General features: G+C 41.8%; 2 protein-coding genes across 6 annotated transcripts in view; both read right to left on the reverse strand.

Moving 5' to 3' along the window:
• Positions 1–68: 68 nt before the first annotated feature.
• On the reverse strand, positions 69–19,410 carry ARPP19 (cAMP regulated phosphoprotein 19). 2 transcript variants are annotated; one of them, XM_039492243.1, is made up of 3 exons: positions 19,127–19,410; positions 10,481–10,603; positions 69–3,034 (listed from the first exon to the last, which is right to left on the reverse strand). In XM_039492243.1, exons 1-3 carry the CDS (start codon positions 19,169–19,171, stop codon positions 2,864–2,866), a joined length of 339 nt encoding a protein of 112 aa, XP_039348177.1. In that variant the 5' UTR covers positions 19,172–19,410; the 3' UTR covers positions 69–2,863. The 2 variants fall into 2 exon arrangements, with proteins under 2 accessions (XP_039348177.1, XP_039348178.1); XM_039492244.1 differs by lacking the exon at positions 19,127–19,410 and adding an exon at positions 17,218–17,325.
• A 4,996-nt stretch (positions 19,411–24,406) lies between these two features.
• The window catches only part of FAM214A (family with sequence similarity 214 member A), a 62,003-nt gene continuing 60,330 nt past the window's right edge, over positions 24,407–26,079 (reverse strand). For all 4 annotated transcript variants that reach the window (XM_039491894.1, XM_039491895.1, XM_039491893.1 and 1 more), the window contains exon 12: positions 24,407–25,457. In XM_039491894.1, the coding sequence (XP_039347828.1) occupies positions 25,304–25,457 (154 nt within the window). In that variant the 3' untranslated portion in view covers positions 24,407–25,303. The remainder of the gene's footprint in view (positions 25,458–26,079) is intronic.

Consider the following 26,079-nt stretch of genomic DNA (forward strand, 5'->3'; position numbering starts at 1 on the left):
GCTGACTGAATGGAATGTTAAATTTAAGCCATTTTTACCTCCCTAAACGTCAAGACAACTCACCCAGTGAATTACTGTGTAGCGTCACTGACAATGAACATTGAGTCACTTTCAATTGTTAGAATCTTGTTTCAGACCAAATCTTAAATCCTATCAGTAGGTCTAATTTTTCATTTGCTTTCAGTCATACATACAAAAATAAGGAAGGATTTTCACATTAGGACAGACATCTATAAAAAGCAGTTTACTTCTATATATAGATAGATATATTTCCTTGCTATTGTGGTATACACTTATGATATGATAAGACTGTTCTCCTTTCCCAGATTAACTTTTTACTTATGGAAACAGGGTATCAATTTTACTGTTTATTCAGTCTGTTCCCATGAAAAATATTCACAAATCTGTTATAATCTTAATGGAAGATAAGGAAAAAGTGGACTGTAATTAGCATATCCTTTATGAATTACTAGCAAAAAGACCTATAAAAGACACGTAAGACGGAACAGATTTCTGTGTGATTTGGAAATTCTCTGGGATGAGTGTCCTCCTTTGACCACAATGGGGGAAGGTCAAATAAACTGACAAGATTATGCAAATTAAACCTGCACCAATACCCTTACAGTTATCTAAACCTACCATACACATAATTAACATATCTACCGCTACATCTTTTATGAGGAGAGACCAGAATTTTCAAAATGGGTGAAGTCAATGAGAGCTACAAGTGCTCGGTGCCTATGGAAACGATCAGACCCTTTGGCCATAGTGCATGGTCAAATAGGTCTGAGTTAAGCTTAACTAAGTTTTTCCTTGTTTTCTGACCTTTTAGTTGTCTTTGGGATGGGGCATTGAAAAGAAGAAAGATTAGTCTAATTTTTCTTCAATGGTCATTTCCCCCACAAGCTTTTTTTTGGGATGATTACAATACAGAAGATTTTTTAAATGCACATTGTAATTAGAATAGTCTTTCATGAATGCTTGTGATGGGGCTGGGTTTACACAAAGGAATTGTGTTGCAGTTTTCCTTTAAAAAGTGAATGACAAAAGCAAGCTACCCAAGACTCTTGTCTTCTTGGAGAGGTGATTTTTTTGGAGAGGGGAAGGAACAATTCTGAACTCCTCCTTTCAAAAGAGGAACGTATAGCCTTGTTGTTAATTGGTTTTTAGTAAGCATTATAGAGCAAGCACTTCATTAACTAATACCTGATCCAGCTAAAAGAGCAAGTTCTGATTCATATTGTTCCCATGCTCAGTTAGTTTTCTGATATGTAATTACATTTATATTTTGGTAGCTTCTAAGTGTTACCTGCTGTATCTAGCAATTTAGGTCCCCATATGACCTGCATTGTCTACATAGAAAGTGAAATTTATCCTTATTTACTGAAATGTCTAACTACAATATTATCTATCAATAGACACATCTTGTGTTAATCAACAGATCACATGTATAATACAAGTTTCTATTCTTGGTGTTGATCAAAACCAGTTAGGGTTTGTTGAGCAACACAAAGAACTAAGATGTCCCATCAATAAGTCTATATATTATATCGCCACCTTAAGAGTTCAGCAAAACAAGATTTCAAATCCTTTCAATTAAAAATGTTAAATATTCCAAATGCATTAATACCTGTCTAATTTCTTAGTAACCCCTAGTAGTTCTGAAGGCTGTCATCAGGGGAACCCCTCAAGGACAGTATAAGTTTTCATACATTTATTTCTCTAATTCCAAATATCCCACAAAGCATTTCAACTTTAAAAACTATAGATTTAAAAGATACTGAACAGAATGGACACCTGCCTTCAAATGCCCATAGGTACATAATTCAGATGACCATATATGAACATTGGAGGTTGTTACACACAAAAAAAAATACAGCTGCAAAAGCATAAGGTTAAGACCAACTCAATCAAGTGTCTATATTAAGTGTTTCATGAATCCTGGGTATACAAGTTTGTTACGTTCAGCAGCAAGATTCTGAGCGCACAGTTTCAGGCTGAGACTTTCAAAGGTACAGAATCATTTGTGCTTCTGGCTGGCACAGTCTGCTTTTTAAAATGTAAAATTAATAGACAATTGCAAAAGGTTGTGCAAAACTATTGTATTTACAAAAATGGCACAAGAGTGAATTCAACAGTCTATGCACATGCACACTTCATTCACATCTTCAACAAAAGTGTGTTCTACACTACAGAACTGAAAATAATACCAGCTTCAACAGGCAGTTGTAAATAAGCACTAGGTTCACAAGAGTTACATGAGAATGGGCAAATATTGCCCAAGTAAAAGTCTATTGTTAAAGCTGAAACAGGTTTAAGGCCATTCAAGTTCAAGAGCAGATGCACAAATTCATTCAGAGCCCTGGTATTGTTTTTATACATGCTTTACCTTCTAGCAACTTGTGGTCTAAACCTCTATTTTAGAGAACAAAACAGAAATCAAACACAGAAGAAAAAGCAACACAACAGGTAGATATATTAAATACAAACATACTATGTTGCAATTAAGGTGAAATAAGGAAAGCAGAAACATTAAAAATTGTAAAAACTTGCTATTGTCACTTGCTGAAACCAGTCCTACACTAGGAAATAGGCAATATGTACATTTTCAAGTAAATTACTTTACATTGCTCTAACCAAACCTGTCCTTTTTATCAGTGCATTGTTCTCAACTAGTCCAAGTACTACACATTTTACTCTCAACAGTACTCCCTTACAATAGCAGCACACGCTACCACTACCTGCAAAGCTGTCAGTCTCAATGACTTAGTGTAAGGGGGAGGGGGAAGAAAAAAAAAAAGTGAGGAATAACTATTCAGGAGAAAACGGGAATGAGAAGATTCATGCAGTTCAGCCATTCTAGTCAGCCAGCCAGCTTGCTAGCAACAAGAGATGGTTTCCGCTGAGGAAGGTCCTGTGGAGTGGGAATGTGATCGCCAGTCACTTCTGTCTTGTCAGGAGCTGCGGTAGGGAGTTGCTTGTTCTTCATTTTTGCTTTAGCCATGTTGTAATCCCCAGAATCAAAGTATTTTTGCTAGAAGACAAAAATATTTAAGAATTGAAATACATGAATGAAATTACATCAGTTATTGAACCAAAGACCATTTCAAACTTCAGAAATAGATAACTGAGTGGGAAGATTAAAGCAGTGCTCTTAGAAAGGAGAAGAATGAAGAGTTAAAAAACAAAACTATTTTCTACCCCATTTGGGGCACAGTAGCTTTATTAAACACTCCAAAGTAAAACAGTATGTTGAAAACATTAAGATGGCAGAGTTAAGCATGGCAGGTGAAGAAACGCTGATAAGATTGCACATGTAACCACAGGTCTGTCCTGTTGTATAAGCACTTTGCTACTGACCATATTTCTCAAAAGAACAGGAGGCTTCATTCACTCTCAAGGACTTCAACCCCCGACCTGAAAAGCATGGTGCGCTAAGTGAACTCCATAACTCAGAATCATGTACCTCGACAACCAAACTATCTTAGAACGTCCAAAGGATAGAGAGTCTGCTCCAGGAATCCAAGAGCTGTGTTTCCTTTAAAAAACAGTGCACCCAACATATTTAACTAGACTTCACATTATACAGCTAAATTAGTTACGGCCACATTCACAGAAAATCCTTCCTGAGCTGCATGTACTATGGTTAAAGTTAAGATTTTGTCACGGTTATTTTTAGTAGAAGTCACAGATAGATACATGGGCAACAAACAAAAATTCATGGGAGCTGGTGACTTGTCTGTAACTTTACTAAAAATAATTGGGGGTGGGGGGGCGGAGCTAGGTAGGAGGAATGACAGCTAGAGTTCCATGGGAGGGACTGACAGGCTGAGCCCCATCCCCATGGGGAAGAGGAGGAAGGGGGGACACAGCCTGGCCTCCAGCAGCTGTAGCCACAGGGGAGGCATGCAGCCCTGGCTCCGGAGCTGGCTGCTGAAGGGGAAGAAGTCACGGAGGTCTCGTAACAATCACAGAATCCGTGACTGCCGTGATTAAATCATAGCCTTAATTATGGTCTTAGGAAAAACAAAAAAAACAAAACAAAAAACTAAGGATGCACTGAGACACCCCCACACCAGAATATCCCATGGCCCCGTGGTTAGGGCACTCACCTGAGAAGTAAGATACCCAAGTTCAAATCCCTTCGCCACGTCAGGCAGCTGGGGAAATTGAGCCCAGGTCTCCAACATGCCCTAACCAAAGGTGATAACAGGGATGCTGCCTCTTGCTACTGCATTTCTTACAAAAAAAACCCCACCCCACCACACACAGCAGCTTCAGTACCTAATTCGAGGAGAGAGATCATGGCTGCACATCCCAAGTGGAGCTGGCTGCCTCCCTCCAGCCCAGACTTACGAACCTAACTCTCTTTGAGGAGTGGAGCTTAGGCATTGGCATTTCCTACTGACTGGCTTAGGCCGCTCCCCACTCAGTGTGGTGGTTTGTACTAGTCCCATTCTTAGACACCTAACTCTCCCGGTCCATTGTAGGGAGTCCGAGCATCTAACTCAGGGCTGTAAATTCCACGAGGGCACCTAAATCCCTTTGTAAATCTAGCCCTGAGTGTCTTTGTGATTCCCCCCATAATACTAGTTTTTGCTCTTACATTTCTGTAACAGAAAAGGACAGTGTAGAGTTTACTACATTTATGGAAGGGACAGTGCTCTTTGTCTTTGGCCAAACGAAAGTGGTGTCAGAGACGAAGCAAAATGGACATAGAAGAAAACTGCCTCCTGAAGACTTGTGGCAGACTGTAGAAACAATTGCTTCAAAACTGAGCCACTGTGCCACATGAACAGAAGTCATAATATGCACTGCCATATTTTACCCCCCTGTATCAATGGGCTAACAATGATTATGGAAATGTAAACATGTGCCCCATCCTCCAAAATCTAATTACTAACAAAAATTTTGCTTTATTTCCAAAGACAATTCAATTTAAGTGTCTTCCCACACTGCATATTAAAAGAACCAATGAACAAAGAAGGGAAGTGATTATACAGTGAACCCGCTACACATAGAACACTGTCTAACGCAGAGAATATTGAAAAAAGCCAGTAAAATAAAACAGTAAATAAAACAAAATCGGACAATTAAAATTCAGAAGTGTGATTTAAGTTGTTAGTGTCCCTTTAAAAGTGAGACATGTAGATGGTTCAAGTCTACCAGAAGTGTCAATACATAACAAGACTGTTCTTCCCAAATATTAATTGGCTGTATAAGGATGGTCTTTGTTTTACTTATAAATCAGACAGTTGGGAGTGGAGAGAATCTGCAATGTCAACCCCTTTTCTCAGTCTGGTTACATTTTGAGGACTCTGCAAAGAAAAGGCTAGAGATTTACAACTTTGATATTTAAACCACAATTTGAGACCTAATTTTATAGTGGCTGGAGCAGGCAAACCAAATTTTACTGCTACCCATTAGGTCTCAGCTAATGGTGTTTAGTAAACTAAACTTTTCATCTTTTTCTGGCTTTATTTTTTGCTGCAAAGTGTCAAACATAATCCAGGAACCTGCTGTCCCATTCACTACATATATTGTAAAGGAGATTCTCTACTTCAGTCCCAGATTTGCCAGTTTTGAGGCTTATGTGACTATTTTTAGGTTATACAAGGAGGCCAAAAATCAGACTTAAAATTAAGCTTCTAGTAATGGAGAAAGTATTCTGTATTAATCTGTATCACCTCTGGAACGGATTACCCTATTTATAGGTTTATAAATTCAAGTCAGTTGGAAGTTAAATACTGTAGAACATGTAACTCACTAGTTAAGTGTTTAATACAGAGAGCACATTACACCCATTAAGGAGAAGTTTAAGGTACTGGTTTCAACTGTGAAGCCCTGAACAGCTTGAGCCCTGACTGCCTCTCCATTAAGTATGATAGCAGCTGCAATATACAGTGCCTGAGCTAACAGCCCCTCAATTAACTGGGAAGGGCTGGTGACAGGGGACTCTGGAATTTGCATCCCAACCTTGGATTGCCAATGCATTACAGTCCCCAAATCTGTTTTCCTCCTGAGAGTCTTAGGCCAGGTCTATACTTTGAAGTTAACTGGAAAACCCTGCTAATGCAGCCTTTTTGCCATTATAACATATACCAGTTCCCTAATTGAAATAAACTATAACCAGCAAAATCATATTGACCATAACTTCCTTCGTAGTGCAACATTATATTTAACTGCAGTGAATAGTTCAAGAGATAACATAAGCACATATTTAGATATTCTGTTTAAAAACAAATGTTTTCTCTGAGCATAATTGAATGAACATGTTCATTGTACTCCAACGATCATACAAAAAACCCTCAACTCAGATTCTGTGAAGATAATCCGGGAACATACCTCTGTGCACTTACCTTACATCTATGGATTGCACAGGTGAACTATAATAATGTGAGGTTTCAGAGTAGCAGCCATGTTAGTCTGTATCCGCAAAAAAAACAGGAGTACTTGTGGCACCTTAAAGACTAACAAATTTATTTAAGCATGAGCTTTCGTGAGCTACAGCTCACTTCTTCGGATGCATAGAATGGAACACACAGACAGGGAATTATTTATACATACAGAGAACATGAAAAGGTGGAAGTATGCATACCAACAGGCAGAGTCTAATCAATTGAGATGAGCTATCAAGTTTTTTTCCTCCTGCTAACGATAGCTCATCTCAATTGATTAGACTCTGCCTGTTGGTATGCAACACTTCCACCTTTTCATGTTCTCTGTATGTATAAATATCCCGTCTGTGTGTTCCATTCTATGCATCCGAAGAAGTGAGCTGTAGCTCACGAAAGCTCATGCTTAAATAAATTTGTTAGTCTTTAAGGTGCCACAAGTACTCCTATAATAATGTGGTTAACCATTCCCAATTCAGCCTCATTTATACTGGCTTCATCTACTGGGCAAGATCCTGACCATACTCTGGCTGACCTGTGCTGCTCCAACAGCAAAGCACCAAAAAGCGATCTTTACTGCTACCTGAGAATTCCACTCATGCGGCAAAGGACCTGTGTAGCAGCTGTTCCAGCTCAGGGTACAGGAAAAGAGGACATTCAGAAAGTTGCTATCACGGAGTCACCAGGGTGATGCTCTGGAACGACTCCATACAAAGCCAGCCAGGACTCTGGGGGAGCATCCTCTCTCTGAGCATACTGTCTCCAGGGCAAGAAGCTTACACAGCTTAGACCTTCCTGGGTCTGACCTCAGAGCATTCAGCATCCCCTTCCACACTGTGTGCTTCCCGCAGCGAGTCTGCCAGAGCGGGCCTCCTGGGGAAGCCAGAGCACCCTGCACCCTAACTCCGCAGTCAAACGTGACTCTCCGCCAGCCGGTTTATTAGCTGACAGAAACACAGCATAGGACAGAACTTGTTAGCACAGAAATCAGTGACTTTCAGCCAAGTCCATCTTGGGGGGGGAGAGGGAAGCCCAGACCCAGGGTTCTGGCCCTCCCCCTGTGCCTCAAACCAGCGGAGACTGACTCGTTTCCAGCTGCCTGGCCCCTGCCCTGCTTATTGCTCCTCCTCCAGCCTTTGTCTTGCTTCCCGGGCCAAGAGTCATCTGATCACATCCCCCTGCTGGGTCTCAGGTTACAAAGGGGTGGCCATAGCATCCGTACAGGCAGCTAGAATAGCCCCCACACAAGTCTCACACCCTTATTCCCACCACCTGGACATTGGTGCAATATACAGGGAAACTCAGGCACACACAGCATTCATGCAAAACAATAAGACTCACACAGGCTCACATACAACATAACAAGGGAAAATCCCCACTATGTCACAGCTGCTACCTCCCACCAATTTTGGGGGGCCATTAACTGCCAACACAACTTTGCATTGGCTGGTAGGTGGGGGATTAAAGATGGCTTGAAGTCACTTTCATATGCCCCTCCCAGTTGAGCTGCACAATAAACAATAAAAGCTAGGATGCTATAGATCTGAAGGTGTATGGACTGGCATGGGTTGCAGAAGCTTGCACAACACCTGGCATACCATGACTGCTCATCTAATCACAGAGGACACTTTACACGGTGCCTTTCACGCAAACATATTGAACAGTTTACAGATGGGTGAATGAAAGCACAAAATAGATGAGACACTTGCCCAGTGTAAAAAACAAAACAAACCACTGGCTGAGTTTGGAACAGAACAAAAGTGCTCACTCATTCCATACTATTCTACCCATTAGATCCGTTCTCTACAGGCTGGGGGATACATTTATGACTACAATGCCTGTGATGTCCACAGTACATTGGCACATCTTTCAATGAACCATTATGGTCTTCATGTAGTTACTCAGAATTTGGGTGAATATTTTTTAAGAGTGGCCACTACTTTTGGCAATCCTAAACCAGGAGGGATGAACAGACATTTCCCATGGCTTTTCCTGCTTGTGACGTTATCTGATTAAAATAGGCCCATAGAGACCAGTGGTTTTCAAACTTTTTTCCTGGCAACCCAGTTGAAGAAAACTATTGATGACTGTGAGCTAATGGAGCTGGGGATGAATGGTTTGGGGTGCGGGAGGGGCTCAGGGCTGGGGCAGACGGTTGGGGTGCGGGGAGTGAGGGCTGTGGGGGTGAGGCCAGGAATGAGGGGCTCCGGGCTGGGGTGCAGGCTCTGAGGTGGGGCCTGGGATGAGGGGTTTGGGGGGCTCTGGGCTGTGGCAGGGGGTTGGGGTGCAGGAGGGGGTCATGGCTCTGGGCTGGGAGGGGTTTGGGGTGCAGGGTTACCTCCAGCAGCTCCCAGTCAGCAGCGCAGCCAGGGTGCAGAGGCAGGCTTCCTGCTTGTCCTGGCACCATGGACCGCGCTGCACCCCGAAAGATGCCAGTAGCAAGTCCAGCTCCTAGGCAGAAGCACGCAAGTGGCTCTTGCCCGCAGGCACCATCCTGGCCAACGGGAGTGCAGAGCCGGTGCCTCGTGGCCCCCCCGCCTAGGAGCCAGACCTGCTGCTGGCCGCTTCTGGGACGCAGCGCGGTGTCGGAAAAGGTAGGGACTAGCCTGCTTTACTGTGCCGCACTGCAGATAGGACTTCTAAAGGCCCAGTCAGTGGTGCTGATCAGAGCTTCTGCGATCCAGTTCTGGATCGCGACCCATAGTTTGAAAACCACTGATATAGATCATTGTTGCAACCACTGTTATACATTTGCAACAAATCTTGTGCAAAGGTTGTCAAGTGAGGGGTCTATGAAAAGGTTATGAGTTGCTGGTTATGCTCATGCTATCTGTATGCATGTATCGTTTTTGTATTTGACATTATGAGTATTGGCTCTATACCTGTATTTCAAATGTTTGCTCCTGGGGTAATTAACAAGGTAGTCAGCCAACACATCTTGGAGGGACTGTTCAAATTGAGTGGCCCATCGAAAGGACACTTAACTTACAATGGACCATGGGAGATACCCATCTACACTGAGTGGACTGTCCTGTAAACATGCTGTCGGAGTACAGGTAATGGCTTCCTGCAAGGACAGAGTGAAACTGGGCAGGGACATGTGACCTGCCCATGTGATTCCAAACTTCCATCTTTTACCTGTAATTTTCCACTACCTGTGTTGAGGGTTTTTCCTTTTTTGAAACAATGGGTTTCCCACCACATGGCAGAGGATATAAAAGGCCCTGGAAACCCCTCCATTTTGCCTCTATCATGCCCAAGCCTCTGGACTATGAACTTATCCTAATTGGAGCATTCTAACCAATGGACTGAGGAACTCACCATGATTTGGAAGCAGCCAGAGACTTGACTTAAGCCAGCAGTTTATTCCACCACTGCTACAAGCCTGAACCAAGAACTTTGTAATTACTGTATGCATGTGATTCCTTTAACCAATTTTAACTCTCACGTTTCTTTCTTTCTATAAATAAACCTTTAGATACTAAAGGATTGGCATCAGCATGATTTTTGGGTAAGATCTGAGTTATATTTTGACCTGGGTGTGTGGCTGGTCCTTTGGGATCAGAAGAACCTTTTATTTGATGAGACTGGTTGTAAAGAACCATTCATCTCTAAATCCAGTGTTTTTGGTGGTAATACAAGGACTGGGATGCCCAAGGAAACTGCTGTTATGACTTCTTGTTAGCCAGTGTGGTGAAACAGAAGTTTACTTCTGTTGCTGGTCTGGTATAACCCATGGGAGATTAGCCACCAATCTTAGGGTGTATCTGCCCTATTTTCTCAGCAATTCATCCTGAATTTGGCATCCTCATTTGTGACCCACTTAGGCACGGTTACACTGCTATAGTGTACAAGTTATTGACTTCAAAAATAACATTAAAGGATTTTGAACACTGCATGGCTTTAGTCTAGGGTAAGGGTACAGAGCATTACTCTCTGGCTCAACAAAAAACCTTAGCAGCATGTACGTGTTATCTGCATAAGTATGGGGGACGAGGGGGAGGAAAGTCACAGCAATAAGCATTCCACATTTACTTTTCCATGCTATGAGACTTGTATCAATCAATTTACAAAACAGAACTCACTCCTTTCTGAAGCCTCTTCCTCAAGAAATCTGAACCCCCAGGCTTTTGGCCTAGATGAGGGTATCTTGCTTTCAATTTTGCTTCTTCAACTTTTTCTGGACTGATCACCTTATCTTCCATTTCCTGAAACATATGCAATTAAAAAAATTATTTCTGTAAACACCTATGCCAGAACTCCCCCACTACGCAATTCAATAGCACACTGATCCATGTTAGCCATCTGATGCCACAAACTATTAGAGATGATTTGACTAGACACTGTTCAGCATTTTTCCAAGAGCTTTGATTGCAGCAACTATAGAGTGCCCCCCGCATCTTAAAATTAAATATACAAGGCAAAAAAGATTCCTGCTGTATCTCGGACTCCAATTTTACAAATAGCTGATAACACTATATCAGCCAATATATCCAATTTCATAGAGCAAGCGTAATTTCTCAATCTAAAATTGGTGGTTCAAAAGCTTTTGAATTCTATATAAGTGCCAGCGGGACCTTTTCCAAGTATCCCTGCTGCATCCTACTTAAGGCTGCACAAGAAAAGATCTGTGTAGATGTTAGTTTGTGACGAGACTCCTCTTTCATGACTGTACTATAGCTATGGAGTATTAGCATCACCACACACTGCATACAAATATCAGAATAGTACAGCTCTGAAACCTTACCTGCCATCATAGTCAGGAAATTATAGCACATTTGTAAATACTGGCCTTTTATGGAATACTAATGAATCTCTAAGTAGTCTGATATACGTTCTAACAGATTTCCACAGGCTGATAAAGTACATGGCAGAGGATATAAAAGGCCCTGGATATAAAAGGATATAAAAGACATTGAGTAATGTCCATCGCACCGACGGAACAGACCAATGCATACAACAGATCAAGTGATTCAACATTTTAAAGATGTCTACTCTACAGACACAAGAATTTGTGGCCTCTTGTTTTTCAACATCATCCTCTACTTTGCTTATTTGCTCGTATTATATGTATATATGAAAGAGCACGTGCATATCTTCCATATGCATGAAATCATCATCAGACCAATCATTTTCAGAAACAAAGTATTTTCTTCTATTCAATACTGTTTTGTTGATGTTACTTTCCAATGCAGAGGCCAAGCTTAGACTACTTCTGGTACTCAACCATGGCAAGATTTTGGGGAGGCCCTTTTGATTTAGGCTGGTTGCTGCTGCTTTTAATCTGTAAGGCTGGCTAAATGCTCCTCTTGTGAAAATGAAGACACAGCAAGACTTTTGGACAAGAAGTAAAGGGATGAGAACTCTCACTGAGATTGTCACCCAACTGCATCCAGCTCATCTTTAAATGTTACCATAATTAAAGCCTCTCTCTGGTATCATCCTTCCCCTTGTTACCTGTTTGGAAAGCCAGAGGATTTACCACATGCAATATTTTTCTGTCCAGACACAACTCAACAGTGGAGAATTGAGAGACACTCCTAACTTAAATATACTGGATAATTAGATTACACAATTACATTAAATTCAGTTTGTTAAGATTGTGCAAAAAGACTGAACTTCCTCAAATACTGATGGGCTCCGAATTTGCAGGATCTTATGAGGAAGGACTTTGGAATCTTCACAGAAAATTCAATGACAGTATAGCCACACCATGCAGGAGCACTTGAACTAGTCTATTGCAATGCATTAATGAACAAGAAAGCAGCCAGCTGATAAACAGATATGGAAGACCTATCAAGTCATCTAACTCACCTCTCTGCCAAGGCAATGTTGTACCCTCCAGTACATTTTTTTGTTTTGCCTAGTTTTAACAGTCCCATGAAGTTGCATTGAACAGTAAATGGCATCTCATTTGGAGGTTGTACTAATCAAGACATCTTTTCACATATAAAGATCACTTCCAACAACAGTGTTGTGATGCTGACAGATCAGCTCAGGCCAGACCCATAGGCCAATTCACTTGTGTGTGAATATCAAAAGGAGTTAAATGTAGTAGCACATATTCAAGGCAATTCACTTGTGAATTAACAGAGCTCAAAGGAGATGTTATTTGTATTGTTTTCGCCTGTCTATATCCTGTTGCTTACTATTACATTTACATTATACAGGCCTGGTAATTAAATAACCCTAGATCAAAGTATGTGTTAATGAAGTATATTCAGGTGTTAGAACTTCATGAAAACTAATGGAATGTTACTTGTATTGTTTGCACTTATCTATTCCTATTATAATGTAATAGCAGACATTCACATTATGCATATCCTACTCCTGGGGGAATTCTGCACCACTGCACACTGCAGAAATTTTGCAGATATTAATGTTGTGCGCGCAGAATTTCCTCCCCCCCCCCCCACCCCCGAAATGGGCTGCAGTGCTGCTGGCCACTACTAGTGACCACTTGACCCGGCAGAGTCCACTTCACACAGAAGACACTGCTGGGGAGGGACCTACAGGGTTCCCAGCAGCTGCAGTTCCCAGCATGCCTGGAGGGAAGGAGGTGGTGCTGCACAGGAAACTCCACACAAGCCTGGGACTGAGCATCAGGCTGTTTCTCCCTCTGGATCCCTGAACTCTGAGGGGTATGGGGGTGAGTGTCTGGGCTGGGGAGAGCCTGCAGCTGAGATGTGTGTGGAGGGGGGTGCAGGTATCTGGGCAAGGGGGGGGACCCCTGCAGCTGGGCTCTGGGGGAGAGGGGTGGGTGTCTGGGCAAGGGGGGGCCCTCTCCAGCTGGGCTCTAGGAGCCATGTGAAGGGGTTGCGGGTATCTGGGCCAAGAGGGCCCCACAGCTGGTCTCTGATGGGGAGGGGTTGTGGCTATCTGGCCTCGGCAGGGGGTTGGGAGAGGAGGGAGGGAGAGAGAGAGAGGGGAAGAGGAGGGAGAGAAACAGGAACTGGGTTGTCACAGCAGTTTCTTTAACTCTACTCCTGGGGAAATTCTTTGTGTGTCTGTATTGTCACAGACATACTTGCTGAAAGGTATTTTTAAATAAATTACCAAAATAGTTGAAACTGATGTGATTATGTAGTGTTATTTTTGACAAATAAAATTTGCAGAATTTTAAAATATTGTGTGCAAAAAAAAAAATTTTGGGGGGGGCACAGAATTCTCCCAGGAGTAATATCCCTGTAGGTGGAAATGCTAATTCAAAGCAATTGGCCATTATGTGAGTAAAAACAATCATCAAATTGTTGTACGGAGAAGAATTCAACGGAAGATCCTTACCTCTGGACTGTTTCGATTTTAACAGGGTAGAACAACTAAACAAAAAGATGGAAATCCCTAGAGTTATTCTAGGTAGCCCTGAAAAGACTTTGGGACACTGGCAGATTACTACATCTCTGCTATCATTTTGGATTTACAAACTTTGACTCACAGGTTAATGTATTTTACCTGCTTTAACCTCTCAAAAACTCATTTATTTTTCTTAGCTAATAAACCTTTAGTTAGTTTATTAGAGAATTGGCTGACAGCATTGTCTTTGATGTCAGATCTAGAGTACGAACTGATCTGAGGGCAAGTCACTGGTCGTCTGGTACTGGGAGAAACCTGATGTGTGATTTTTGGTTTGTGAGACCATTATCACAAAGTTCAGTTTGTCTTGGTGGCAACATGGGCTAGAGAAGTAGTACTGATATAGTGTAGTACTGATATAGTGATTCAGGAGTTCACATTTGTTACAGGCTTGGTGAAATCTAATTATAGAATATACCAGGTTGGAGTGTCAGCCCTGTTTTCTGACAGTCTGACCTAAGATTGGAACTAGCAGTTGTGAGCCACTCCAGACAGCATGACAGGTGCCTTCTATCACACTGTGTGTGTGTAGACAGAAGTGTGATACCCAATTGAACACAATACCATCACTTTGTACAAAACCATGTGTTTTCCCAGGAAGTCTTCCATGCAAGTTCTGACAAGCTCTGACAGCTAATAGCTTGAGAGTCCTAGTTATTATAGCTATAGATTGTTGATGTTCGGTAAATGTGACCCTCACACAGCACCTTTACTCAACTAAAAGCCAGAAAAGACAGAATATTTAAGACAAATATGACATTTAAGACAATAGACACACAAATATCTCCATATAGTGGCATTAATAAATGAGGGCCAACATCCAACATCTTACATAAATACCCTGTGTTGCTGTCTCTTAAAGGAAACTCAGCTTGTGCTAGTTTACGTGTTGACAAGCTAGCATATTACCATGAAGTCAAAAAACATAGAATTTGCATTTATGCTATTGTAGCAAAACTAATTAAGTGTATTAATACCTGAACAGGATGCAGAATATGGTTGTCTACTACTGATTAGAACAGTGGAGACCCATAAATCAATGGCATTAGTGAATTCCGGAAAAGGATACATTCTCTAGACATGTTACATAAAGCAAAATCCAGACAGATCTTTGACAACTTATTTGGAGGAAGGCCATGTACAATTGACATGTTTCTGTATTAGGCAGCCATAAGGAAGCATGCAAACTCTCTAAAGGAATTAATTCTGCAACTCTTTATTAAGTAGGATAAACCAAGATGTCTGACATACAATGCACTGTCAGGGCTTGTCTACCCTTACCCAGGGATACACAAGCGATGCATCAGCAGTCAATTGAGCAGGTCTTACGAAGACCTGCTCAATCGACCACAGACCGCTCTCCCATTGACTCCTGTACTCCCCCAGATCGAGAAGAGTAAAGGGAGTCAACAAGAGAGCGTCTCCTGTCGACATCACGTATTGTGGACCCCGCAGTAAGTAGATCTAAGCTATGCAACTTGAGTTACGTGAATAGCGTAACTGAAGTCGACGTAGCTTAGATCGATTTTTCCCTATAGTTTAGCCAAGACCTCAATGAAATTTTGGAGCAGAGATCAGAATGCACAGCTTCCTTTTCCCTATCAGGACAAAAAAAATCTAAATATGTAGATGTACAGTTTCTTCTAATTATATGACTCAAAGAAGTGACTATCAGTTCTTCCCAAACTATAGTCTGCTCAATAGGAATACCAGAACAAAGCATCGAGAGTACTCCAAAGGGAGATTTTACAAAAATAAAAATCTGAAGACCAATAAATTGAATCCAAGATAAACTGCTGTGGCAAAAACAGATATTCAAACAGGAGTAAACTGCAGCTTCTCAGGAGAGGCTTCTTGGACATATGAAGCTCTAAGGTAGGGGTCCCCAACGCGGTGCCTGCGGGGCATCTAAATGCGCCCACGTCCTGGCCAGCAGTGGAGCATCCGCCGAAATGCCGCCGAAATTCGGCGGCATTTCGGGGGCGACGCCTCTCGATGCAGCTTCTCAGGAGAGGCTTCTTGGACATCTGAAGCTCTAAGGTAGGGGTCCCCAACGTGGTGCCCGCAACGCCTCTCGATGACACCGCCTGCCGTCGACAAGTGACGTCATTGAGAGGTGTCACCGCCGAAATGCTGCAGAAATTCAGTGGATGCTCCACCGCCGCCATAGTCCTTCGTCTGGCGCTCGCCAGATGAAAAGGTTGGGGACCACTGCTCTAAGGCTAGACAAAATGAACTGACAAAGCCCATTATCATTCTTTGGCAAATGATAGGTATTTTGTGATAGAGCACCCCCTTCCCACCCACAAATTTTACACCAAAGACAAGAAACTGGTCTGGGTGTATGTGAAGTTTCAAGTTATTTTTAGCCCTTATTTAACATTTTGTATTCCTCTACTCTAACAAGCATACAGTAAAGGTTTCTAAAATGTAACTCTTTCAACTAGAAAAACTTCTGATGATTTAACCACCCCTGCCCAGTTCAGATTATCGGGCTATATCCAAATACAAGAGTTATTTGAAAGTCAGATTTTCACAGAAGATAGTGTTGCAAAATAAAAAGTTTATAATTTAAAGAATTGTCCGAGTTTCAGTTCTAAGTGTTTACTGAATCAGGGTTTATTTCTGTGCTTCCAGAGCTTTGTAAGATTTTTTTCTCTGGGTGCATAACTTTAGTGATACAGAGATACTACAGTTCTAGACTGGATTATCAGAATGTTATTTTATTAGAACAGTGACATTTTCCCAGACAAAACATTGCTAAATCTTTCAGGCAATATTTCTCATTTCCTGCTCCAAAAGACCGCATTTGATTTGCCCTGTGGAAATACTGGTCATGACTGTGCAAACTGCTTTCCTGTCTTGTCACAGGGTTCCTGCATTTGTTCTTGGCACATAAAACAACACTGATTTTATGTGCCAAGACTGAACATCAAAGATGTGACAATATGCACAGATTTTAAAGCAAGTAACCCTGAAAGAGTTGTTAATTTACTATTAGTTGACAATTGGGAAGAGGGCAGGGCAAGATGTTCCCAACTCCCAAATGAAACAACTTGAGGGTGCACAAATTAAACTACTAGTCAATAAAATCTAGTATGCAGTTTATTAAATGGTTTGAATTCCATTAATACAACTTTGTAACAATTGCACATACAACATTCTAACAGGATGTAAATCAAATTTGAGTTCAGTTTTTATAATTCGAAGTTTGTTCTTTTAAGTTTCTTAGACTATTAAACTAGATTGGGTCTATTTCAAATCAATTTCACAGTGGAACTACAGCACCAGAACAGTGATCCAGGGTTTGGTTCCAAAACAATCTCCATTAAGTGTTTAAACTTTGAAGATTTCATATTGATATTTGGTTAATATCGTAAAGTTTTCAGCCTGTGTCAATTGCTTGAACTAGAACTCTAAAAAAGATATAAGCTATATTGTTGCATAATTTAGTATTAAGAATACTCACATATACAGAGCTATTCTGATAGCGATGCATAGTCTGAAATGTGTGTTCTACTACATTCTGGATAGCAACACTGTCCCGTCAATAGTTTTTCCACAAATGTTTTCCAACCTTAAGAACATTAAGCTATTGAACACAGAAAATTGTACTTGTTTTAGGAAGTTTGAACTGGTTAAGGTCTTCATTAAGACATTTCAATCAGTCAACATTAGCCCCAAACCCTTTCTACCTAGTTCAGCTGGTTCAGGTCAGACACAAGAAAATAGGTGGATAACGGCAGAGCTTTGTCTACACTTGAGAGCTTACAGTGGCAAAGCTGTACCGATGCAGCTGTGCCACTGAAAGGTCTTCCATGTAGCTGCTCAATACCAATGAGAGAGAGCGCTTTCCCATTTGCATAATTAAACCACCCCCAATGAGCAGCAGCAGCTATATTGGTGGGAGAATGTTCCTTGCTGACATAGGGGTGTCTACACTGACACTTCTGTCAGCGTAACTAATGTTGTTCAAGGGTGTGCTTTTTCCACACCCCTAAGCGACATAAGTTATACCTACAAAAGTGCTAATGTAGACATATATTTGCTCTCTTAAGGCTATCACCTAAATTTAGACTGTTTGGGGTAAAAAGTTACAGCACTTCAGCACAACAGAAGTGATTCCATAACTTAAGTCCAATTACGAAAACTTGACCAACCCCGCCCCCCCCAAAACCACATAACGTTTGCAACGCAAGACCATATAGCGATAATACAAGCCTAAAAAGAAGAGAGACTTTTTGTAGTCCAAATCAAGGGGGAAAAAAGCAAAGACAGCATAAAACTAGGGAAGCTAGATTCCAGTTTTCAAACTCCAAGATGCTAGAAGTAACAGATGTAATGTTTTAAAGTTGGCCAATGATTTCTTTTAAAATGGCCATTTTCAATGATGACAGGTCATAAGTATGGTACAGCAGTTTTGTTTTGGATGCTCTCCATTCTTTATGGCCTCTAGGAAAAGCTGAGAAAGACGCTCAAGTTGCCTGCTGCTCCTTGAGCCACTCAGCAATTAGGATGCTGGTAAAATGGTGGATAGTTTCCTTCCACTAAGGCTGCACGTGAAGACCTCAGACCCCTAGAACATAGACGACTACAGAGACTAGCTGGGGGAGAGGGAAAGGCCCTGGAAGTAATGAGGAGAGGGAAAGTGATCATTCCCCGCAGCCCCAGGCATATTAATGGCTTATTTATCAGAAGAATAAAATTCCTCCTTGTGAAACAATGTGCAAGGGTCAATATCTTAGCGTTTTTCACCTCTCAGCCATGTTAAGCTATGGAGCCGGGGACCTACAACACCCTGCTCCGCTTACAGTCACACATCCCAAGTGCCCGCAGCCAGCAACACCCCCCGGGACAGAGCTCAGCACGGGTAAGCCCTGATCCTGCAGTGGACGCTTCAGTGCAGGAGCCGGAGCAGGGGGCTGCGCGCCACGCCACCCTTCCTGCGGGGAAGCAGCCCCCGAGCTAAGAGCTCGCGTACACCCGCTCCCGAGGCGCCTCCCCAGCCAGGCTCGGCGGCGGCAACGCGCCCCAACCGAGACAATCCCCATCCCGCAAGGAACCCGGCCTGCTGCCCGGCAGCGGCCCCCGCGCTTTGGGGGCTCCCCTCAGTCCCTGGCCAGGAGCAAAGCGGGGCCTCGGCGCGGGCAGAGCCGAAGGGCAGCTCAGGCCCGGGGCACCGCGCCCCGATGGAATCAGCGGCCCCCGCAGGCCGGGAAAGGGGAGCGTCAGCCGCCAGAGACGGAGCACGCTGCTGAGCCGGCCGGGCCGCAGCTGACCCGGCCCCGGGCCCCGAGGGCGGCCGGAACCGACACAGCTCCGGAGAGAGTGGCCGCCCTCCCCCACGTGCCCTGAGGAGGCCCGACCCGGCCACCCACCTTCTGCTCCTCGGCCGAGGCGGGCTCCGGGCTCTCGGCGGACATAGCACCCCAGCACCAGCTGCTAGAGAAGGAGACGGCAGGAAGTGGGAAAGCGCAGCCGCCTCCGTCCTTCGCTACCGATCGCCTCCCGCACAAGATGGCCGCCACGCTTTCGACGGCGAGCCGGTGGGATCAGACTTCCTCCGCTCTCACGCTCCCCAGCAACTCAGCCAACCCGCTGCTCAATCCAACGACAAGGGAGAGCGAATAAGCAGAAAAGAACTTTCCAACTTCCGCATCTCTCTACCTCGACTTCCGCCTTTAACGTCATATCCGCCCCCCTCTGCAGATGTATAGTGGGAGTTGTAGTATAAGCTTTTTGTCTTGGCCTAGTCTAACCTTTAGGGTGGCTGCTACTTCCTGTCCCTGATTATACCATTTCAAGAGGAGAGAGCAAGGTGGACCTGTATTAAAACTGCATACTAAGTAGGGTGACCGCATTTCCCAAAGGGAAAATAGGACACTGCATGGGGCTGGCCCAAGCCACTTGCTAGGGTTGCCAGGCATCTGGTTTTCGACCGGAACAGTCGGTTGAAAAGGGACCCTGGTGGCTCCGGTCGGCATTACTGACCAGGCTGTTAAAAGTCCGGTTGGTAGTGCAGCAAGGGCCCAGGACTAAGGCCTCTAGGCACATAGGCATTCAGGGAAGCTCTGAGTGCCAGTTCTGCAGCTCCCATTGGTCAGGAACCCTACTGCTTGCCCAAGCCCTGCCCCCCCCCCCTCCACCGCACATGGGGCTAACCCAAGTTGCTGGCCTGAGCCCTGCCTCCCCCACACACAGGGCTCTCATTGAAGCTCTGCCTGCGCCCCTGTGGGACTGGCCTTGCCTCTCACCCGAGCCCTTCCTCTCCCACTCCCCCGCCAACATGGCTGGCATTGCTGCTCTCCGAGCCCTGCCTGCCCCCCACTTTTGCCAAAAAAGTCAGGATGGCCAGGACAGGCTAAAAATGGGACTGTCTTGGCCAAAATGGGATATATGTTCACCTTAATCCTAGCACTTTGCCTGCAGTGACAACAGGTCTAAGCATGAGAGGAGGCCTCTGCTCAGGTTAATTGGGGTGGTTCAATTTCTACAGGTCACAGCCTTGTTCTAAAAATGAGGATGGACTATTAAAGAGAGAACACCACAGTAAATGCTGCTGTTACAGTGATTATACTGTAAACACATACTTTCCATGGACCATGGTTGATTATTGGTGTATTTGTATTTCTGCTAACAGATATGCTAATTATTAGGATAGAGCACATGGAGTGAGCTAGGATGTGTGTGTGCTGTGGCACAGAGAGCATTGCATACATCTTGAGAATAGGGAAAAACTGAGGCTGAAAGAAGAACTTTTATTCAAATAGTGAGATTTTAAAAGATTCAATCATCTTTTTGGTGTTTTCCCCCCAACTTCCCTTGCCAACTCTGACAAATTTATAGTGAGCTGCTAGGATAAGAGGTCTTGCTGAAGGACCCAACTAAGATCAGAGCTATATTGTGCTGGGCACTGCCATTAAAGTAAGAGTAAGAACAGTCCCACAGTGCAGTGTGAGTTTGTGATGTGGGAGCTAGAACTGAGATTAACCAAACTCATCATCTCATAAAGGAGGTATCGACTGTATTAGATAGGAGGATCAGTTTTTAATCCCTGCTGAGCTGGGTAGGATACAAACTGGAATCTTGCAAGTGAAAAGCTTTATAGCTCATTAGCAACAGCCAGTGGTAGCCAGGCCCCTGTAAGCATTAACGTAATACCTTTGAGAGTGAATCTGCTTTCTGGAAAACTAATTTATATTTCCAGAAATAAAAGTAAGTTCTGAGCTTTTTGGAGCTTATATAGTATGGATCTTCCACCCTGTAGCCACACAGGCTTGATGGGAGAATGGACATGCCCTCTACAGTGTTTCCAGCTCTGTTAAGATTATCAGCAGTGGGCAAGGTATGGCATTTTAAAGAAGGCCTGGAAGGTCTGAGATGTTTGGTTAGTTTTTGTTCTGCTTGTTTTTTTTACCAGCAGAAAACCAGGCATCTCAGATTTGGTCATTCCTGTTTTTGCTGAGAGGCCTCTGGATGTGTCTTACACTTCAGCTGACTGGGCAGACTTAAAGTCTTTCTTTCTCCAGAACATTGTAACAATCTGACTAAAATGCCTGTTCCGTCTCTACTTTCATTGTCTTCGTTCTTGAAGTAATAATTTCATAGTTCTGTCAATCATCAGAATGTTTCAAGTTAGACAGTATTAGAATTTGATGTAAAAACAATGTAAAATAGTACCGCAGCCTTCATCCTAAGAGAATAAGCCCAATTTGTTTCCCTTTGTTCACCTTTAAAATCCTCTTGCAGTTTCAACCACAGAAACACTAACCCAGGAACCAATCCCTGTAACAAACCCCGTTGCCTTCTCTGTCCCCTTATCTACTCTAGCAACACCATCATAGGACCCAACCACACCATCAGAGGCTCATTCACCTGCACATCTACCAATGTGATATATGCCATCATGTGCCAGCAATGCCCATCTGCCATGTACATTTGCCAAACTGGACCGTCTCTATGTAAAAGGATAAATGGACACAAATCAGACATCAGGAATGGTAACATACAAAAACCAGTAAGAGAGACCTTCAATCTCCCTGAACACTCAATAACAGATTTAAAAGTAGCCATTCTTCAACAACAACAACAAAAACTTCAAAAACAGACTTCAAAGAGAAACTGCAGAACTACAATTCATTTGCAAACTTAACACCATCAATTTGGGCTTGAATGGGGACTGGGAGTGGCTGGATCACTACAAAAGCAATTTTCCCTCTCTTGGTATTGACATCTCTTCATCAATTATTGGGAGTGGACCACATCCACCCTGACTAAATTGGCCTTCAACATTGGTTCTCCACTTGTAATGTAATTCCCTTCTCTTCATGCCTGTATCTGTAATTTTCACTCCTTGCATCTGAAGAAGTAGGATTTTTACCCACGAAAGCTTATGCCCAAATAAATCTGTTAAGTCTTTTAGGTGCCACCAGACTCCTCAAATAAAAAGGGCCTCTCTCTCTCTCTCACACTCCCACCCGCCCTCACTTATTGTTCTAAACTTTACTGTAGTAGATATGTAAAGCACTGTTGTGTTTTTACCAAATAAATAGTAGCATTCATACGCTGAGTGAAATGATTCCTTTTTACAGAGCATTACAGTACCCTCAGGCTGAAAGATGCTATATAAGCATGCAGTCTTTATTGTAAATTATGTAAGAGAGCTTGAAGCAGTAGACAGTTTTCCATTTTTGAAAAAGACCCTACACTACCTGTGATCTTTTACTTCCAGAGGAAGACAATGGGAAAAAGACATTTAATGACTGATGCCTTGATTACGTTAGCAAACTTTAAGAGATATAATTCACCATTTCTGAAAATGCAATGGTGGAAGCTAATGTGAGTTGGACTCTGGCATTTTTACTATGCTATTGCTACATGTAGTGAAGCAAGCATAGTTGGTGAATTTCAGTTCTACACTTTGCAGCATAAACAAAAAATTACACAAGTATAAAAATAAAATATTGTATGCACAAGCAGAATTGTTGGACTCTAAACTCTTCAGGGCAGTGGCTGTCTTATTCTGTTTGTACATTTCCCAGCATGCTAGAGCCTGGATCTAACTAGGTCCTGTTTGCACAACTGTAATACAAATAAAGAGTAGTAAACAAGCATGCCAATCATTTCAATATTAAATGGATAAGGTAATGATTTTGGTATTAAATGAAAAATTGCTATATCTACATTTAGAATCCTGTGTGAAATTTAGTTCAATTTAAAGACTACTCTACAAGACTAACTTCACAATTTAACCAGCATGGAACAAAGATCCACATCTCTCTGTTCATCTCAAATAATTAGGTCTGTTAGTTTGAAAAAGAGAAAACAAAATTTCTCAGGAAAATGTAAAAGATGGATTGAACGAAGCCGTTTAAACTACTGTAACATACCAACACTGAGGTGCAAATAATGTTGCATGATAATTGCTAATGGACAATTAAAGATTAATCTACCATAACTAGAGACTCTTTGGCCTCTTTTTATTAAAAAGAGTTCCATCTACAGTGTCCCTTGTTTCAATGCGGAAATTAGATGAGAGTTTTTCCATCATTTCATTAGGTATGCACAGAATTATTGTGGTGGAATTTATGCTTCATGACATGTCGTACACTAACTCATCTGAAACATGCGCTATACCTGAACAGCAGATACAGAGAAAATAGGAAACATTCTCATTACTATCCCAGAAAGTAGTTATGTACACAGTACAGCGCCATACATGAAGTTTTTGCTACTAACAGAGAACCTTTCCACAACTTCTTTTACACTATTTGCACGACTGGAAGCTTTAGCTAGAATGTGATTTTGTACAGCGTCTCTCACATCTCTAGAAAGAAGTTTAGTTTTAATCTTCAAGACACTATTATAACAGAAAAAATATCCTGCCAAGGTTATAAATTAGATTCTGTAAGCAACCACCGTAGCTCTAAGACAGCTGAAAATGTGTGAAATATCAGGAAAGTATAGTCTCCCTTGGTTTTACTGGAGGGCTTCTACAGGGTCTCAGGCAAGGTGTATTGAGTTCTTACCTTAATTGAAGGGGATGGAAGTTTAATAAATACTTCCTTTCTCTCAAGTGTTTATTGTGCATTGTAACATGCTCCTAACAAATACAACTTAGATAATGTTTTCACCCCTCTCTAAAATGTCCTTTTTCTACCACTAAGAGATACATTGATGTCAAAGAAGCTGTGTGGTACAGTGATGATCAGATTCATTGAGCAATTAACATCTAAAAGCTTTTGCCAAATACTGGAAGGATTAGTATTCAACATTAATAAAAACAAGAACATTTAGTTATACAACTTCAAGGTCAAGGCAAGCAAGGGAAAAATGATAGCTTCTCACTAGCTCAGCTACACAGTCTACCTAACACTTGCTGTACTTCTGTTATGTAAACATTATTTTGAGACACTGAAAGCTTATTTTCATGAAAACAAATAAAACGACGACTGTAATCTGGGAAAGTATTTTGTTTCAGGAATACACATGTACTGGAGAGTATTTCATGTGATTGGTTGACTGTTTACGAGCATTTGCTAATGCAGTACAATATACAAGTTTATGTAGCCACCTAGTGGCCTAAATGGAAAAATCTATCAAATATACTTTTAAGCTTACATGAAAATCCTCATCTAAAAATAAAACCAAACTACAAGTTTAATAGCTTTTGCATATATTTAAGATATAAGTACTAATTTGTTTTCACAGTACATTTTTAAACAATTGAGAAAATCAGGTATAGGATAATAATTTTGTGTGACATTTTTATACTAACTAGAACAGAACCAGAAATGTTCTTAGTAGAGCATCCACTCGGGGGAAAAAAAGAAAAGAAATTAAAGGAGCAAAATATGAATTGGGTCAATGATTTGAACTAGTGAGTAGCTAAAGAAACACATTCTGTATTATGGCCACATGTGCTATAAAAGGACTTGTGTGTGGGAAGCAATGAGAATGGGGCGTCGCTAAAATTAGAGAGAGAAAACGAGGAAAACCACATGTTTGCATAGTATGATAATGTTATGGAAGTTCAAAATTTTATCCTAATTTTCAATAACTTAAATGAATATCACTTAAAAACACATCACGCAGAATTAAAGACTTCCGTATATATTTCAGATTTCAATATTATTAATGTCAAAAATACATAATATGATTTTACATAGGATTTGTGCTACATTAGAACACTAAAGACAAACATCACTTGAGTATTAAATGAAACATTAAATATTAAATAACTGAAAAATAAAATAAAAGGTGTAAACACTAAACTAACTTGGGAATTTGCTATTGCAACACATCCAATGAAGTGGTTTTAAACAGTACAAAAAGATTAGATTTAAGTATTTGTTTCCAGTCTACTTGGAATACACAAAGCTCATTCCAGAAACCTTTTACAAAAACTGGTCCAGGATCACAGAAGAGTATTGACTCTCACTTGAGCACTACTTTCATTTCTTTATATATTTAATTTTACACTGTATTCCATGTCAAAGTTTTGCTTGTAAACAGTAATCTGGTAATTCAATTAATACTCTGATTTTCACTGCTTGCTAACATCTTGGTGAAAACTGAGGGTTTGTTGGAGATTCAGTGTAAGATTTGAGTTCATACGCAGCACCACTATCAACTTCCATTGATTTCCGAGAGAACAGGAGCCTTACATCTCTGTGGAGGTAGATCTTTCCAGATTTGGAACTCTGGAACCTAAGAAGACAATATATATATATATATAGTAAATAGTTTTTAAAAAATTTACTATCTGTAACTTCTAAACATCAAAACAGATTCACCTTTACATGATACTTCTAAAAAAGTGTGTATAGTTAAGGAATCAGGGCCACGGTGTTTGAACACACAAAAGTATGCATTAGCTGAGTAATGTGGCAAAATGAAAGAGTGCAGGAAATGAAAGTTTAAGGCCACGCAATCTTAATTCAGCTCTTTTGCTCTCTGAGCAAAAAGCATAGGGCAGCAGAGAGAACAAAGGCCTATGACATAGCAGACCCAACATTGCTTAGTTACATAGGGGAGAGATATTAATGTGGGATACCAAAGCTCCACACAGAGAGTTCTCTGCAACCCCATGTACCAAATCCTACATTAGCCCACTCTAGAGACACATAAAGGAAGACGATTTAGTAAGAGCACATCCAGGAGCAACTAATGAGTCCAGGAACAGCTCAAAACCAGTAGCCCACACACACACATGGGGTCGCAACAGCTCATTGTCAATACTTGGCCTATACCCAGCAATGGTAGTCACGAAATGGTAACTTTTGCCAAATGAAGACAGTAGAGTGAAATTTTCTAAGAGGAAAATCCAGCC

The sequence above is a fragment of the Mauremys reevesii genome, linkage group 10, assembly GCF_016161935.1.
Source record: "Mauremys reevesii isolate NIE-2019 linkage group 10, ASM1616193v1, whole genome shotgun sequence".
Classification (NCBI taxonomy): domain Eukaryota; kingdom Metazoa; phylum Chordata; order Testudines; family Geoemydidae; genus Mauremys; species Mauremys reevesii.